General features: G+C 46.8%; 1 protein-coding gene across 3 annotated transcripts in view; it reads left to right on the forward strand.

Annotated features, from left to right (window-relative positions):
- LOC113445898 (calpain small subunit 1) overlaps window positions 1-16,554 on the forward strand; it is a 266,631-nt gene that overhangs the window by 4,220 nt on the left and 245,857 nt on the right. For 2 of the 3 annotated variants that reach the window (XR_015744880.1, XR_015744881.1), the window contains exons 3-11: window positions 2,255-2,288; window positions 2,992-3,081; window positions 3,996-4,053; window positions 4,775-4,839; window positions 5,761-5,829; window positions 5,963-6,041; window positions 7,189-7,305; window positions 8,819-8,877; window positions 9,787-9,888. Coding sequence is in view for 1 of the 3 variants with exons in the window: in XM_026715293.2 (XP_026571078.1) it covers window positions 2,255-2,288; window positions 2,992-3,081; window positions 3,996-4,053; window positions 4,775-4,839; window positions 5,761-5,829; window positions 5,963-6,041; window positions 7,189-7,305; window positions 8,819-8,877; window positions 9,787-9,813 (598 nt within the window). In the remaining 2 variants the exon portion in view is untranslated. Of the gene's footprint in view, window positions 1-2,254; window positions 2,289-2,991; window positions 3,082-3,995; window positions 4,054-4,774; window positions 4,840-5,760; window positions 5,830-5,962; window positions 6,042-7,188; window positions 7,306-8,818; window positions 8,878-9,786; window positions 11,059-16,554 lie in introns of those variants that run through there. The other variant, XM_026715293.2, reaches the window with a different exon arrangement.

Here is a 16,554-nt window from a genome sequence, read left to right on the forward strand (position 1 = left end):
TGGTCTAGCAACTTGCATTATGAGATGTTGCATTTCGGGTTCTTTGTGCCAATATGAGCATCTTTCATTCTTCCCTTTATGCGCCCAGCTCTGTGTATCTCAACATGCGGAGAAAGCTGAAATCGGGAAGGTTGCATCCCAGCCGGATTCACACGCAACCTGATTTCTATACCAGAAGTGGAGGCTTACCTGTATTTGACCCCACACCTTAAATCTTTTGTGGAAAGGTGTAAGGGGAAAATAATGGGGACCCCCTCTTCTAGCCCAGTAAACTTTGGGGAGGGGCTGAGTGCAGGTATGCTCACAATCGGGTTTTTCCCCTGACAAAGGAAAGTAACTTACGAGTCAACAGATCTCTGCTTTTGGAATGAGCCATGGCTTAAGATGGGGGTGAAGAACCAGGATGATGGGTTGGAGTTTGGGTTTGCAGACCCCTTGCCCACCACATAGGTCACTTTGCAAACTCCCTGCCCTTCCCTCCCTCCGTCACCTTGCAGACCCCTTGCACACCCACCTTAAATCGCCTTGCATCCCCCTTGCCCTAAATCTAACACCCCCCGCTTATTTCACCCTCTCCACTTTTGACTTCAGTGCTTCTCAGGAAACAGGGCTGGGAACGAAGCTGAGTAAATTATACAAAGGTGCTTCCATATTTTTTGTGTGTGTGTGTGTGTATCTGGGTCTATTGCCATGGGACGACACCCAGGGTGATCCCAGTTACGAGAAACTTCTGCTGGGTTTTTGTTTACGGCCAAACTGGTTTTTTAGCCTTGCAACAAAAACGAGGCAGCCGCCATCCAACAAGCAAGAAGGCTGAGTTGAAATTCAGGTCAGCATTTCCGGATGGCAGTTGCACAAAAGGTGGCGGTGAACGCCTGTTCCCACGTGATAATTTCCTGCAAAAACTGCTACAACAGGAAGTGGTCTGGGATTATCTCTGATTGCCGGATCGGTTACCGTAGAGCAGTATTTCCTCTGTCCTTTTTAAGATGGATGGACTTCAACTCCCAGAATTCCTTAGCTGGTGAAGTCCACCCAACTTAAAGTGGCGGAGACCGAGAAGCGCCGAATTAGAGAAACTGGCTTTTCTTCTTCCTTTCCCTTTCAATTTTCTAAGTACATTTTTCACCCTCAGTTATTGAAAAGAGCAGCATGGCTGGTTGGAAGGTAGGGTTTGGGGAGCAAAAACTCTTTCCGAGCGCCCGGCAGTTGCACCCACCCAGGGTTTTCCATGCAATATTTATTTATGTATTTGATTTTAAACCCGCCTTTATTATTTATAAAGTAACTCGGGGTGGTGAATATACATGACACTCCTTCCTCCTGCTGTTCTTCCCATGGGGTGGGCTGAGAGAGAGGAATTGGCCCAAAGTCTCCCAGCTGGCTTTCATGCCCGATGCAGAACTAGGATTCACTGTCGCCTGGTGATTGGCCCAAAGCCACCCAATCAGCGTTCATGGTTGAGGTGGAACTAGAACTCACAGTCTCCCGGTGATAGGGCCAAAGTCATCCATTCAGGCTTTCATGCAGGTGGGACTAGAACTCCCAGCACCTAGCCTGAGGCCTTCCCCACTGGGCCAAACTTTTCCAGGAACAGGGCTGGGATTTCATATTACATCCTGCCTCCTGGCACCTGGTCTTGCCCAGCCTTTTCATTAACCGTGGTTAAGTTACCAGCTTAGGCCATGTCTGGGGAGCCCGTCTGTGGTTTTAACTCCAGCAGATCATCCGCCTGCCAGCAGACGGGCAACCAAGAGGGAGAAACAGACCGGGCTGGTGTGTTCTCACGCCTTCCTTTTCCTCCCCCCCCCTCCCGCCGAGTCAACTCCAAGAATTTTCCTACCGCCTTTTAGGCAGATCGTCCGTCCGCATCCCTCCTCAAATTGAGCAGAGAGCATCTTGTGTGGAGGTGCTGACTTATTCCTTTGGTTACTGGTCATTTCATTTACACTAGAGCTCTGTTCAGGTTTTTAAAAGTAACGTTGGTGTGCGTGTGCTTGTATAATCGTGTGTTTTCCCATCACGCAGACACACCTGTTACCACAGGGCGAAGCGTCTCGTCCCGGATTTGGACTCTCTGGGAAGAATAATATAAATAAATAATATCCTGAACAGCTTTGTGTGAGGGAAGGGAGGTTGTGGCCGTACTGCATAGCCTGTTTGTGTACGAATGTGTGCCAGGAGTGTAAAGCTTCCGTGAAGGGAGAGTTCTCTGAAATTCTGTTTTTATTTTTCATGCCTTCCTGCCTACCAGTGACGCAGCAGCCCAGTATAACCCAGAGCCTCCGGTAAGCCCCTTCAGCTCTCCTTGTCTGGTTGAAGGGATCTGTTTTTATTTGACTTGGCTCCTTCCTTCCTTCCTTCCTTCTTTCCTTCCTTCCTTCCTTCCTTCCTTCCTTCCTTCCTTCCTTCCTTCCTTCATTGATGATATTTGTTTGCTTTTTTGCAAACAGAAACCAGGAAGCAAAATTTCCAACTTGTTACAGGAAGTCTCTCTCTTCCCTTCCCTTCCCTTCCCTTCCCTTCCCTTCCCTTCCCTTCCCTTCCCTTCCCTTCCCTTCCCTTTCCTTTCCTTTCCTTTCCTTTCCTTTCCTTTCCTTTCCTTTCCTTTCCTCCTCCTTCCCTTCCCCTTCCCCAACCCCTCCCGGTGAACCCAATAAAAGAGGGAAGTCCCTTCTATGCAGCTGCAGACTCTACTGCCTCTTATCACCCCAGCAAGTAACATCCAGTTGAACAATCAGAGAAGAAAAATATATTTTTATTCAGCAAGGTGTCAAGGAAGAAGGCTCCCTTCCCAGCCAAGACTGACAGGGCAAGCTACTATATTTAAAGCACCTTCGCTCCCCCAGGCACGGATGTCGTTGGCAATGAGAGGTCGACAGGAAAACAGCCGAGCTCAGAGCCTGCCCCGACTGACCCATTGCAGCTTATCGGGGGTTTCCTGCCCTCCTAGTTTAACGGGGGTCTCTCTCATCCTTTCTTCTTCCCCAGCCCCCTCGTAGCCATTTTTCCAACATCGAATCCAACGAGAGCGAGGAAGTCCGGCAGTTCCGAAGACTCTTCGCCCAACTGGCCGGGGATGTGAGTATAAGGGAATAGGGGGGGGGGCTTAGCGATGGAAATTGGGGGCTCCATTGTGGCTCGCAAGTGAAGGACTATTTGGAAAGTACAGCAAAAGTCACAATTCAAAAGCTTGCCTAAAAAGCTATTCTTGGAAATTTCCTAAAAAAGTAAAGAAAGTGGGATTTATTAAAATTTAAGGTTTTTTTTTTTCCCCTTCTTGGATCTACCCGCTTTGAAATCATAGTGTCAGGTTTCCAAGTTATGAAATCCATTTTATAAAAAAAGAGCAAAGTCTGTCTTCCGTAATGATTTTTTTTTTTATTTAGGTAAAGCATCAAATTGGCAAAGTCTGTTGTAATTCTGGATCTGACACAACCCAGAATTTACACCATGTAATATTGGAAGTTAGAAACAGCCCCCAAAAGTCACATTCCCCAATAGAAGTAAATCAAAGTTAGTCTGGCGTCATCAATCTCCACCTCCAGATCTCAGCAGGGTCAGCTTTCGTTCCCACGGGAAGAAGAACCTAGCCTAAACAACTTTCCCACGGGAAGAAGAACCTAGCCTAAACAACTTTCTCTATCTCCACTCCTCCCACCTTAGGAATGTGGCCCCGAAACCCCTCCACCCCATAACCAGCAAAGAGAAAGAAAGAAAAGGAATATATAATAAGGCTAAATAAAATGGCTACACATGTCAATTTCGGGCTTGACACATAGTAGATCTCAGACCGAAGTCCTTTTGTTAGGTCGCTCAACCCATAACTCAGATCCTTGGCTTTTTTTTTAAAAAAAAAAAAGCCCCTTGCCCTCCTGTTCGGGGCCTGCTGTGGAAAAGGTCAAAAAAGGCAAGATGGTGGTCACGATCCCCTATTCTGACCCCTCCTTTTCATAAGATCCTGCTCCTTCTAAGCCAGCCTTCTCGTTTTGTAGGACATGGAAGTCAGCGCCACGGAGCTGATGAACATCATGAACAAAGTAGTGACGAGACGTAAGTAGAAAACGCCTTTTCAGGGGATCCCCAGAGACTCAGAGCTAGCGGGGGTGGTGGTTTGCCACCTCCCTCCCAAGTTTTACATCAGGAGTTTCGGTTCTGAGAATGAAAGCAGTTTCGTTACCAAACTAGGTAACATCATCAGCGTTGCAAGAAAACCATCAAGCTCAGAGAGCACCAAGGACCCCACAGTCATCGTCCTCCTCTTTTCTGCAAACTTCACTCCCCATAACACTGGTGGTGAACTAGTTGGGTGATGAAACGTCTGCAAGGAAGTAACCAAGCTCAGAGAGCACAGCTGTCCTCCTCCTCTCCCTACTAGCATTGATAATGTTACCTAGTTGGGTCATGAAATAGTTTCTGCAAAGAAACTACCAAGCTCAGAGAGTGCCAAGGACCCCACAATCCTCCTCCCCTTCCCTGCAAAACCCCTCTCCCTTCTAGCACTGATGATGTTACCTAGCTGGGTGATGAAACGTCTGCATGAAAACTTCCAAGCTCAGAGACCACCAAGGACCCCACAGTTCAACCCTGAGCTACAAATACCCTCTTCTACTGAAGCCCCCACCCCATCTACAGCGGCAAGGACCAGGGAAAATAAAATACTCAAGCCCCCCAAGAAGGCTCCCCTAATTCCAGCCGATTCTTCTTCCCCCAGGTGGGGGTACCATGAAGAGAGAGAGCTCACAAGTCCCATCCAATTTTCTCTCTTTTTCAGATCCGGATTTGAAGACTGATGGGTTTGGGATTGACACCTGTCGTTCCATGGTGGCCGTGATGGACGTAACCTTTTGCGGTTGGCCCGGTGCTGGGGGAGGGGGCTTCTTAGAGGGGCTGGACCAGTGGGTTGGGGAGACCCCTGTCTCTCTCCTTCCCTTTTTTACTTCCTTCTCTTCCTCTTTTCCCTGGTGGTTTTCCTGCAAAAAAAAAAAAAAAACCATGCAATTGGGATTATTACTTTTTATTGTGTTTTTATTATATATATATATAAGATGTTTAATCTCCATAAACCACCTGGAATCACTGAGAGTGAGCTTTGTGGCCCTATAAATTCTTACATAAATAAAAAATAAAATCTATGGTAGGAGGGTGGAATGTGGCCAAGCTGATGGGAGACCACCGTCGACTTCGGAAGGTGGTCGATACCCAAATTCTGGGCCCACCTTCTCCTACCTCCTGCCCATCCCCCCCCCCCAAAAAAAACCCTTCCCTCTTCCCCTCGATTTTTTGGAGGCCTGACTCAGCCGTCCCCAGTCTGGCGCACCCATTCAGGGTGAGGTGTTTTTTTGACCCCACCTTTATTATTTTTATAAATAAGGCGGTGAACATATCTAATACTCCTCCCTCCTCCTGTTTGCTCCATAACAACAACCCTGTGAGGTGGACTGGGCTGAGAGGGTGGGATAGGCCCAAAGCCACCTAGCTGGCTTTCATGCCTGAAGTAACACTAGAACTCCCGGTCTCCTGGTGATTGGCCCAAAGTCACCCGTTGGCTTTTCATGCCTCAGGTGGGACTAGAAGTCACCATCTCCTGGTTTTCTAGCCTGACTGCCTGATCCCAGTTTACAACTCTCATCCTTCCCAGCCAGTGTGGCTGGGATATGGGGCAGAATCCCTGTATCTGGGACACGTTTCCCTGGTCCAGCAAATCCTCCCGGGGCTTCTCCCTCCGTCTGTTTTCCTTGACACGGCTGCTCCCTGCAGAGCGACACCACCGGCAAGCTGGGCTTTGAGGAGTTCAAGTATCTCTGGAACAACATCAAGAAATGGCAGGTAGCAAATTTGTTTTCCTTCCTTAGGGGACAGTCGGGCTCTGGCCCTCGGGTCTCGCTGGCCCAAGGACCCTTCCCGCCTCCTGGCCAGGAGCTGACAGGCGCCTCTCATCACCTTCCCTTCTCGCCCTCAGTGCATCTACAAGCAATACGACGCGGACCGATCCGGCACCATTGGCAGCAGTGAACTACCGGGAGCCTTTGAGGCCGCAGGTGAGCAGCGCGATCAGAATCGGGTGCCAGTTCTTCCACCTGAAGGTGCCAGAAAACCAAGGCCCCATCCCAGTTCTTAAAATGGATAGGATAGGACAGGATATAGACAATATAGGATGGAATGGAATGGAATGGAAAACAATAATAGAATGGAATATAATAGAGTAGAATAAGAATAAAACAAGAATGGAATGGAATGGAATGGAATGGAATGGAATGGAATGGAATGGAATGGAATGGAATAGAATAGAATAGAATAGAATAGAATAGAATAGAATAGAATAGAATAGAATAGAATAGAAAAACAATAATAGAATGGAATATAATAGAGTAGAATAAGAATAAAACAAGAATGGAATAATGGAATGGAATAGAATAAGAATAGAATGGAATAGAATAGAATAGAATAGAATAGAATAGAATAGAATAGAAAAACAATAATAGAATGGAATATAATAGAGTAGAATAAGAATAAAACAAGAATGGAATGGAATGGAATAGAATAGAATAGAAAAACAATAATAGAATGGAATATAATAGAGTAGAATAAGAATAAAACAAGAATGGAATGGAATGGAATGGAATGGAATTGAATAGAATAGAATAGAATAGAATAGAATAGAATAGAATAGAATAGAATAGAATAGAATAGAATAGAATAGAATGGAATATAATAAGAGTAGAATAAGAATAAAACAAGAATGGAAGACTTGTGGAATTCAACTCCCAGAATTCAGCACCTGCTGGCTGAGGAGTTCTGGGAGTTGAAGTCTACAAGTCTTAAAGTTGCCAAGTTTGGAGAGTATAGCGTATAGAATAGAATATAGAATAAAATGGAAAATATGGAATGGAATAGAATAGAATATAGAGTATAGAATAGAATCCAGCATAGAGTAGAGTAATAATAGAATAGAATATAGAATAGAATAGATTGTGGTCATAAGTCATCCCTGGAGGCTTTCAAGAAGAGGCTGGACTGCCATCTGTCGGAAATGGTGTGAGGTCTCCCTCTTGGGCAGGGGGTTGGACTAGATGCCCTCCAAGGTCCCTTCCAACTCTGTTAATCTGTTCAGAGTCCAGGTTTATCTCTAAATAAATCCCAGCTCCTTATGCTTCCTTCTCTCCACCCACCCCCATTGTTCTCCAGGCTTTCATCTCAACCAACAGCTCTACGCCATGATTGTGCGCAGGTACTCGGACGAGAACGGGAACATGGATTTCGACAACTTCATCAGCTGCCTGGTGCGCCTGGATGCCATGTTCCGTAAGTGACGGGGGGCAGCGGTGCCCATGGGTGCGTCCCTTCTTCTCTTCCTCCGTGGGGCCGAAGGGGACCCTAGCTCAGATGCCACCAGGGCAGCTTCTTCCCCAACGGGGGTCTAGGCATCCTGCCCCACGGCTGGCCAGCCTCACCCAAGACTTCCCCAGCTGGGGGTGGGGGGCACTTAGAACAGCCGTGTTCCAATATTGGAGGGGCTGCCCCAAAGAAGAGGGGCGTGGGTGGGGGTCAAGCTATTCTCCAAAGACCCCCGAAGTCAGGAGAAAAAACAAGGGATGGAAAACTCATCCAGGAGAGAAGCAACCAGGAACTAAGGAGGAATTTCTTTAACTGTGAGAATAATGGCTTGCCTTCAGAGGTTGGAAGGGACCTTGGAGGTCATCTAGTCCAACCCCGTGCTGAATCATTGGTGCTCCATCCTTGGAGGTTTTTAAGAAGAGATTGGACGGCCGTTTTGTCTGAAACGATGTAGGGTCTCCTCCCTGAGCACGGGGCTGGGTTAGATGACCTCCAGGGTCCCTTCCAACTCTGTTATTCCATGTTCTAAGTTTTAAGAATCCAACCTCGTGAGTCAAAGCCTTGACACTGTTAGCTCCTAAAACTCTGTGCTGTAACCCGACCCGAAGGACTTGAGGGCGGCATGATAGCAGTACCCCAAAGAAAACGGGGGTCAAATTATTCTCCAAAGACCCCCAAAGGCAGGACAAGAAGCAATGGGTGGAAATTCACCAAGGAGAGAATTTCCTGACAGCGAGAACAATTAACCAAGCGGAACCACTTGCCACCAGAAGTTGTGGGTCTCTCCCATCACTGGAGGCTTTTAAGAAGAGACTAGACAGCCACTTACCTGAGATGGTTTAGGCCAGGGTGTCCAACCTTGGCAACTTTAAGACATGTGGACTTCAACTCCCAGAATTCCTCAGCTGGCTGAGAATTCTGGGAGTTAATCCACATGTCTTAAAGTGCCAAGAGTGAACACCTAATTTAATTTTCCTGCTTGAGCAAGGGGTTGGACTAGAAGACCTCCAAGGTCCCTTCCAGCTGTATTCTATTCTCAAGTTTTGGGGCTCAAGGTGTTAAAAAGAAAATCCAGCGCTCTTATTCTGGCCAATATCTTAGTTCTGCTCTGCTTTCAGCAGCCTGAATCTCCAACCAGGGTGGGCTTTGGTGGTGGGCAGGGGATTATGGAAGTTAGCATGCCACACCGCTGAAGGGGGGTGGGGAAGAGGATGGGCCTCTCTTCGGCTTCTCTGCCTGATTCCTCCCTGGGTGTGCTGGGCGCAAGCAGCCAGAGCCACTCATGAATAGCGCATGCCCGCAACTTTGTTGCTCTCGGCCTCTATGACAAGGACTCCTCTGCTTCCCCTGAGAACAACCAGATGGTCCTGTTCAGGCCTCTTGCGGCCACGCAAGGACTCGAGACTAAGCCTGCTCTTGACTCCCCTTCCCCTTCCAGCCTAGCTGGCAAATTTCCCAACCCCCGCCTTTCTTCTTTTAGGGGCCTTCAAGTCGTTGGATCGAGATGGCAGCGGGCAAATCCGTGTGACTCTGAAGGAGGTGAGAAAGGGCCTGGGTGTGCGTTGCGTCAGAGTTTTCGGCACGTGCCCGAACTGTGCCAGTAGAAATCCGAGGCAGTTCTGAAGGAAAGGGATCCAGGAAGTGGGATTGTGGCCTCCCCACCCCAGAGCTGGTTTCTCTTTCTTTGCATGATTTAAACCAGGGGTGTCCTTTTTTCCTTCCTTTCTTCCTTCCTTCCTTCCTTCCTCCTTTTCTTTCTTTTTTCCTTTCTCCTTTCTTTCCTCTCCCACTTCATTTCCTTCCTTTTTCTTCTGCCTGCCTGCCTGCTTGCTTGCTTGCTTGCTTTCTTTCTTTCTTTCTTTCTTTCTTTCTTTCTTTCTTTCTTTCTTTCTTTCTTTCTTTCCTTCCTTCCTTCCTTCCTTCCTTCCTTCCTTCCTTCCTTCCTTCTTTCCTTCCTTCCTTTCTCTTCTTTCTTTCCTTCCTTCCTTCTTTCTTTCTTTCTTTCTTTCTTTCTTTTTTCCTTCCTTCCTTCCTTCCTTCCTTCCTTCCTTCCTTCCTTCTCCTTCCTTCCTTCCTTCCTTCCTTCCTTCTTCCTCTTTCTTTCTTTCTTTCTTTCTTTCTTTCTTTCTTTCTTTCTTTCTTTCTTTCTTTCTTTCTTTCTTTCTTTCTTTCTTGTTCTCCCAGAGTCATATTGATGGGTGGCACAGAAATTTAATAAGTAAATAAAATAAAAGATAATGTTTTTTATGCTATCAGCACATGTTGGCTGAGGAATTCTGGGAGTTGAAGCCCACAAGTCTTAAAAGTTGCCATGTTTGGCAATCCCTGTAAGAGAGGGATGAAAAGAGGAAGGAAAGGACAGGGAGGAGCAAAACACAAGGACTAGAAACTTGGAGAGGATCTGGAAAGTGAAAAGTCTCTCTCTTTTGTCATCTTTTTTTCGTACAGTGGCTGCAGCTCACCATGTACTCCTAAGGGCCACCGGCTGTCCGTGAGACCTCGCCTCTTCCTTCTACAATCCCCAATTCTGTCCTGGAGGGATGCGGTAGAGTTTGGCGTTACCTATTGGCAGACCCGCCTTTCAGCCTGAGAAAATCTTAAGGAGACGCTATTCTGCGGTTCTGCTTCCTTTCCTGAAAGCCAAACGAAGAAACTTCCCGTTTTTACTCTTGTTTTGCATTGCAATTTTTAACGCCCCCCGCCCCCCCCCCTTGTAAAAGCAACTGGCTGGGTTTTTATTTTATGTTTTTTGCATTGACTCTTCACTTGCTATCCCTGCAGCCTTTTCAAAGCACCAGGAGTGGGGAGGGGGTGGTGGGGTGGGGGTCTCTTGAAAGAGAAAGCTCCCCCTTTGCCCTCCCAACTGGGTTGGAATTCGAGTGTTGCCATGCAGATTTGATAGAGCCCCCTGCTTTTTGGGGGTGTTTTGTTTTTTTGTAAGTTTCATTTTGTAAGCTCTGTATGGAGGGGATCGGTATACAGAGCACCAGTTCCTTGTAAAACCACATCCCTTGGATAGGGGAAGGGGGACAGTCTGTAGGGGATTTTGCAAATGGGGCCCCAAATAATCTCTTTATGGACCCTGTGAGCTGCTGACCAATCATCTGGACTTACAGCCGCCTTCATAATTCACATTTTCCCAACTAGGAATAGGATGAGGTGAGCTCAATGGCCCTTGTCTACCTCTTCTCACTCCTCCTCCCCAAAATAAACTATTTCCCCTTTTCAAAATCCCCAAACACACTCCGCCTGGATACGACTTCAAAAAGCAATAACTTAGCAGCTTAGGGAACCAATGCTGAAGGCTGAGCTACTTAAATAATATGGATATATGACACCTTGTCCTTTTTTTATTTCTTCCCCCTCAGGCTGCCAATAGAGGCCTGGCCCAGGATCTTCAGAGTTGGCTTTGGAATTCTATTTTTTTTTTTAAAAGCATCTTTAATGCGCAGTGTGTGGCTGCACCATGCAAATTTCTCAGCAATGCACTTTTGTCATGTGCCAATTCTATGCATGAATTTTGAAGGTCTGTGAAACAGGGCTGACCAACTTTGGCACCTTTAAGACCTGTGGACTGCAAAGCAGGCTGGGGGATTCTGGGAGTTGAAGTCCACAGGTCTTAAAGGGGACAAGGTTGGGAACGCCTGGTCTAAAGTATTTGAAAGAGAGCTCCAAATTTTATGGGAAGTATTTCTAGAAATTAAATTTCCTTTAAAAATGTGGTTGGGGGTGTGTGTGTGAACCCTGTCAGATTATGAAAAGTTGGACATTGTGGGTTTATACATTCTGGTTTCTTCCCTATTTTTGGGAAGGGCTGAGAAGGGACCCAGAATAACATTAGAGGCCCTTTGAGGCTTCTAAAAAGCTGTAAATCTTCCCCCCCATTTTTTTTTCCTTCTGGATTCAGCTTCTGAAAAAACCATCCTTGGCTAGAAATGGTCACGAATGATGTTTTGTTTCCTCTGCCTAAAATTAGGAAATGTGAGGGGGACTTTTGTGTGTGTGTGAGGGGGGGTGGGAGAACATTTGCAAACCGTTCTTTTGGGAATATCCCCCAATTCTGGCGAAAGGTTTTGCTGGCTCAGAGAGAGAGAGAGAATTTGCTCAGGTGGGGAAAAAATTGTGATGAATAATTTGCAATCTCTAAATGGGTTGATGTTCTCTCTTTTGAACTGCTGGCAGGTCTTTCTTCTGTCGCCCACCCACCCACACTTCCACAGGCCCCCAAGGTTAGAGGCCGCCTCCAACTGTATGCTCGGTTTTCTAATAGCTCATTAGCAACAAGAATAAAATGTTGGAGAATAATAAGAATCCGCCTGCCGCTGTCGTATTGTTTGCTCAGCGCCTTCTCCAGCAGAGGGAAGATTTTCTTCTGTTTTCCATGTCTCTGCAATGCTGGTCTGTCTCGACGTTACTCAGCCATCGATGCTTAAAACTGAATTTCGTGGTCCAACTGGAGAATTTTGACGGTGTTAGAAGGGAGGGAGGGAGAGGATTGGGGTGTCCTTGGGGCTCTCTGAGCTGGGTGGTTTCCTTGCAGACATTTTATGACCCAACTAGGGAACTTCATCAATACTACAGGTGGGATTTGGGAGAGGAGGAGGAAGAGGAAGAAGACAAGGGGGTCTGGGGTGCTCTTTGAGCTTTGGTGGTTTTCTTGCAGATGTTTCATGACCCAACTAGGTGATATCATCAGTATTAGGAGGGAGTGGGATATGCAGGAGAAAAATTGTGGGGTTGTTGGTGCCGTCTGAGCTGGGTGGTTTTCTTGCAGACGTTTCATCACACCACTAGGTAACATCATCAGGGCTAGAAGGGAGAGGGGTGTGTGGAGAGGCGGAGGATTGTGGGGTTCTTGGAGCTCTCTGGCACTTTCTTTGTAGACGTTTCATGACCCAACTAGGTAATGTTGTCAATGCTAGAAGGATGGCAACTGTGGGGTCCCTGGTGCTTTCTGAGCTGGGTGGTTTCCTTGCAGACGTTTCACGACCCAACTAGGTTACATCAGGGCGAAGAAAAAGCATCGAACCGACTGAAGAAGCAACCTTATTGGTAAGCAAGAAAGCCACCAAACAGAGAGAGAGGACCAAGGCCCCCACGTTTGGAGGGCGGCCTTAATCTTGTTTTTTTTTTGGAGCAGAAGGCAGGACCTGTTGTCTGGCAGGCCTCAAGCCCCAGTTTCGGTCTGCAGACAGACGGGGTTGTAAGGAGGGGCTACGGCCCATTTGTCATATTTTGGGCACATCGCGGCTCCTTTGATGGATGGGCTGCTGCCTCTGCCAATGAGTCAGGCAGGCCGAAGGCTGGACCAGCTTTGAGTCAGGAGAAGGTGGCCGTGACTCTCCTCGACTGGGGGAAAACAGAAGGGGGTTGAAAATAACCGGCATGTGGAAAGGACTGGGAGGGAGCCTGGAGGTCTTAAGCTCTGAAATGATATTGATCTGTCTTACCTATCATCTATCTTATATCTCTATATATCTCTGTATCTTTCTATCCCATCTACCTACCTATCTATCTATCATCATCATCTCTCATCTATCTACCTATATCATCATCTCTATCATCTCTCTCCTGTCTATCTATCTATCTATCTATCTATCTATCTATCTATCTATCTATCTACCTACCTACCTATCCTCTCTATCATCTCATGTGTGCATGTATGTATATGTGTGTGTGTGTGTACACACACACACACACACACACACACACATATATATTGGTGTTTGTTACCAATAAACACAGACCAAGACTCCCAACCAATCAGGATGAAGAAAAAAACATTCTGGCACAGCAGTAGGCTACCCCCAAATTTAAAACAGAAATGGCTGTGAAAGTCTGACTCACAGATGAACACAATACAGAAGCCTGATGATGGCAAATGAGATTCTGCCGAAACGTTGCTACAACTTTAAAAGCACAACTATAATGACGTGGGAAAATACCCGAACAAAGCTGAATACCATACATGTAAGTACCCGCGAAAACTTAAGAAAATTATACACACACACACACACACACACACACACACACACACAAGTCAATCATACTTCTATGAAATCAAACTGTCCACTTAGGTAGCAACACTGATGGACAATCCATTTCACATGCTGTTGTGCAAATGGAATAGACAACAGGTGGAAAGCAGACACAGTTAGCAAGACATCCCCAATAAAGGAGTGGTTCTGCAGGTGGTGACCACAGACCACTTCTCAGTTCCTATGCTTTCTGGCTGATGGTTTGGTCACTTTTGAATGCTGGCGGTGCTTTCACTCTAGTGGTAGCATGAGACGGAGTCTACAACCCACACAAGTGGCTCAGGTAGTGCAGCTCATCCAGGATGGCACATCAATGCGAGCTGTGGCAAGAAGGTTTGCTGTGTCGGTCAGTGTAGTGTCCAGAGCATGGAGGCGCTACCAGGAGACAGGCCAGTACATCAGGACACATGGAGGAGGCCATAGGAGGGCAACAACCCAGCATCAGGACCGCTACCTCTGCCTTTGTGCAAGGAGGGACAGGAGGAGCAATGCCAGAGCCCAGCAAAATGACCTCCAGCGGGCCACAAATGTGCATGTGGCTGCTCAAATGGTCAGAAACAGACTCCATGTGGGTGGTATGAGGGCCCGACGTCCACAGGTGGAGGTTGTGCTTGCAGCCCAACACCATGCAGGACGTTTGGCATTTGCCAGAGAACACCAAGATTGGCAAATTCACCACTGGCGCCCTGTGCTCTTCACAGATGAAAGCAGGTTCACACTGAGCACAGGTGCCAGACATGACAGGGTCTGGAGACGCTGTGGAGAGTGTTCTGCTGCCTGCAACATCCTCCAGCATGACCAGTTTGGCAGTGGGTCAGTAATGGTGTGGGGTGGCATTTCTTTAGGGGGCCGCACAGCCCTCCATGTGCTCGCCAGAGGTAGCCTGACTGCCATTAGGTACCGAGATGAGATCCTCAGCCGCCTTGTGAGACCATATGCTGGTGCGGTTGGCCCTGGGTTCCTCCTAATGCAAGACAATGCTAGACCTCATGTGGCTGGAGTGTGTCAGCAGTTCCTGCAAGATGAAGGCATTGATGCTATGGACTGGCCCGCCCGTTCCTCAGACCTGAATCCAGTTGAGCACATCTGGGACATCATGTCTCGCTCCATCCACCAACGCCACATTGCACCACAGACTGTCCAGGAGTTGGGGGATGCTTTAGTCCAGGTGTGGGAGGAGATCCCTCAGGAGACCACCTGCCACCTCATCAGGAGCATCCCCAGGCATTGTAGGGAGGTCATACAGGCACGTGGAGGCCACACACACTACTGAGCCTCATTTTGACTTGTTTTAAGGACATTACATCAAAGTTGGATCAGCCTGTAGTGTTTTTTAATACTTTAATTTTGAGTGTAACTCCAAATCCAGACCTCCATGGGTTGCTAAATTTGATTTCCACTGGTAATTTTTGTGTGATTTTGTTGTCAGCACATTCAACTATGTAATGAACAAAGTATTTAATATGAATATTTCATTCATTCAGATCTAGGATGTCTTATTTTTGTGTTCCCTTTATTTTTTTGAGCAGTGTGTGTGTGTGTGTGTGTGTGTATGTGTGTGTGTGTAAGTATGTTCTCTCTCATCTACCTACCTACCTACCTCTCTCTCTCTTATCATCTCTCATCTCTATCTTTCTACCATCTATCATCTACCTACCTCTCTCTCTACCATCTATATATCTATCATCTCTATGTATCATCTATCATCTATCATCTACCTACCTACCTACTTATTCTATCTATCTATCTATCTATCTATCTATCTATCTATCTATCTATCTATCTATCTATCTATCTATCTGATTTGTTTGTCACCCATCCCATCTAGAGGCAATTTCTGGGCAGCTTACAAACATTAAGAAACTGATAAAACATTAACATGATAAAGTAATAATAACAAACCAAATAACCGTTACAATAACAGCCGGGAGGAGGTGAGCACTAACCACATGGGGAGAGGTTGGGGGGGGGGGGCAGCTTTTAAGATAAATCGATAGCCCCCTGTGGACCGTTGCATCTGTGTTGGGCTCCCAGCCAGGCTCCAAGACATCACAAAGGGATTGTCTGCCTAGAATAAAACGAGCCTTGGAAAACATTGGATGAGAGTTTTCTTCTGGAATACCATTCTCCTCTCTCTCTCTCTCTCTCTCTCTCTCTCTCTCTCTCTGTGTGTGTGTGTGTGTGTGTGTGTGTTTGTTTTGTGTTCCACCCTGTTTGAGAACCACCGGAGAGAATAAAATATTCTCCCAGGGGATTTTTGAAACCAAGGATGAAAATGGGCTGCAGGTGACGAGATGAGGCAGGATGAGCTTCATGTTTTCTTGCAAAGAAAGCTCCCCACGAGCGAAGTGTTTCTCCCATCAGACCCCGAGTGATCTCTTTTGGCAAGTTGTCATCCACGCCTCCGGTGATGGGGTTTGCCTGTAAGTGTGCCAGCTGTCTTTGGTGTCTCGGCGCCCACTCTGTTTTCGGAGAGCTCAGTGGAAACAGGGATAAAAGTTGCCTGGATCTTAATGTGGGTTGTCACACAATGATGCTTCCTTGGCAGGAAGTGGATCTCACCTTTGAATCTCTGCCTCTCCCAATAAAGCCGGATTCCCGCAATATATTTATGATTTGCAGCCTCGATGTAGGCTAGATGAGACCAACATTTCCAGGAATATATGTGTTGTGAGTAGCCAGCTACGCAGTCGAACACCCCCCGATCAACAGTGAATTTATTCCACTGGCATCCAACAACATACGCCTCCCACTTTTTTCTGAAATTAATGTATTCCTCGATTATATTGCTTTCACCAACACAGAGAACACAGCAAGTGCTAAATATTCATCTGGAGAATCACACTTGAGCTCCCTGTTTTCTCCTTGAAGCTAAACAAGCAGGTTTTGCCCAGTGATTTAAGGGTAAAGAGGGATGCCCCTGGGATATTGAAGCAAATGTAACTTGACTCACTTTGTCGAGTCGTCTTTTGACATTTTCTCTATGGGGATCCCATGTCGGCATTTGTTCTGGGATTTGTTTGTTTTTTGAAACGGGTGACTAGTGAAGAAAAGTGAGAAGACCACGGAAGCCTTGGCCTGGAGTAAGGAAAAGGTTACTACCCGCCAAGAACTAAGAAGAAATTTCCTGCAGAACAACTCAGCAGCGGAATTGCTTCCCTCCAGAAGTTGTGAGTGC

The sequence above is a fragment of the Pseudonaja textilis genome, chromosome 10, assembly GCF_049901715.1.
Source record: "Pseudonaja textilis isolate UNSWEBS1 chromosome 10, rPseTex1.2, whole genome shotgun sequence".
Classification (NCBI taxonomy): Eukaryota; Metazoa; Chordata; class Lepidosauria; order Squamata; family Elapidae; genus Pseudonaja; species Pseudonaja textilis.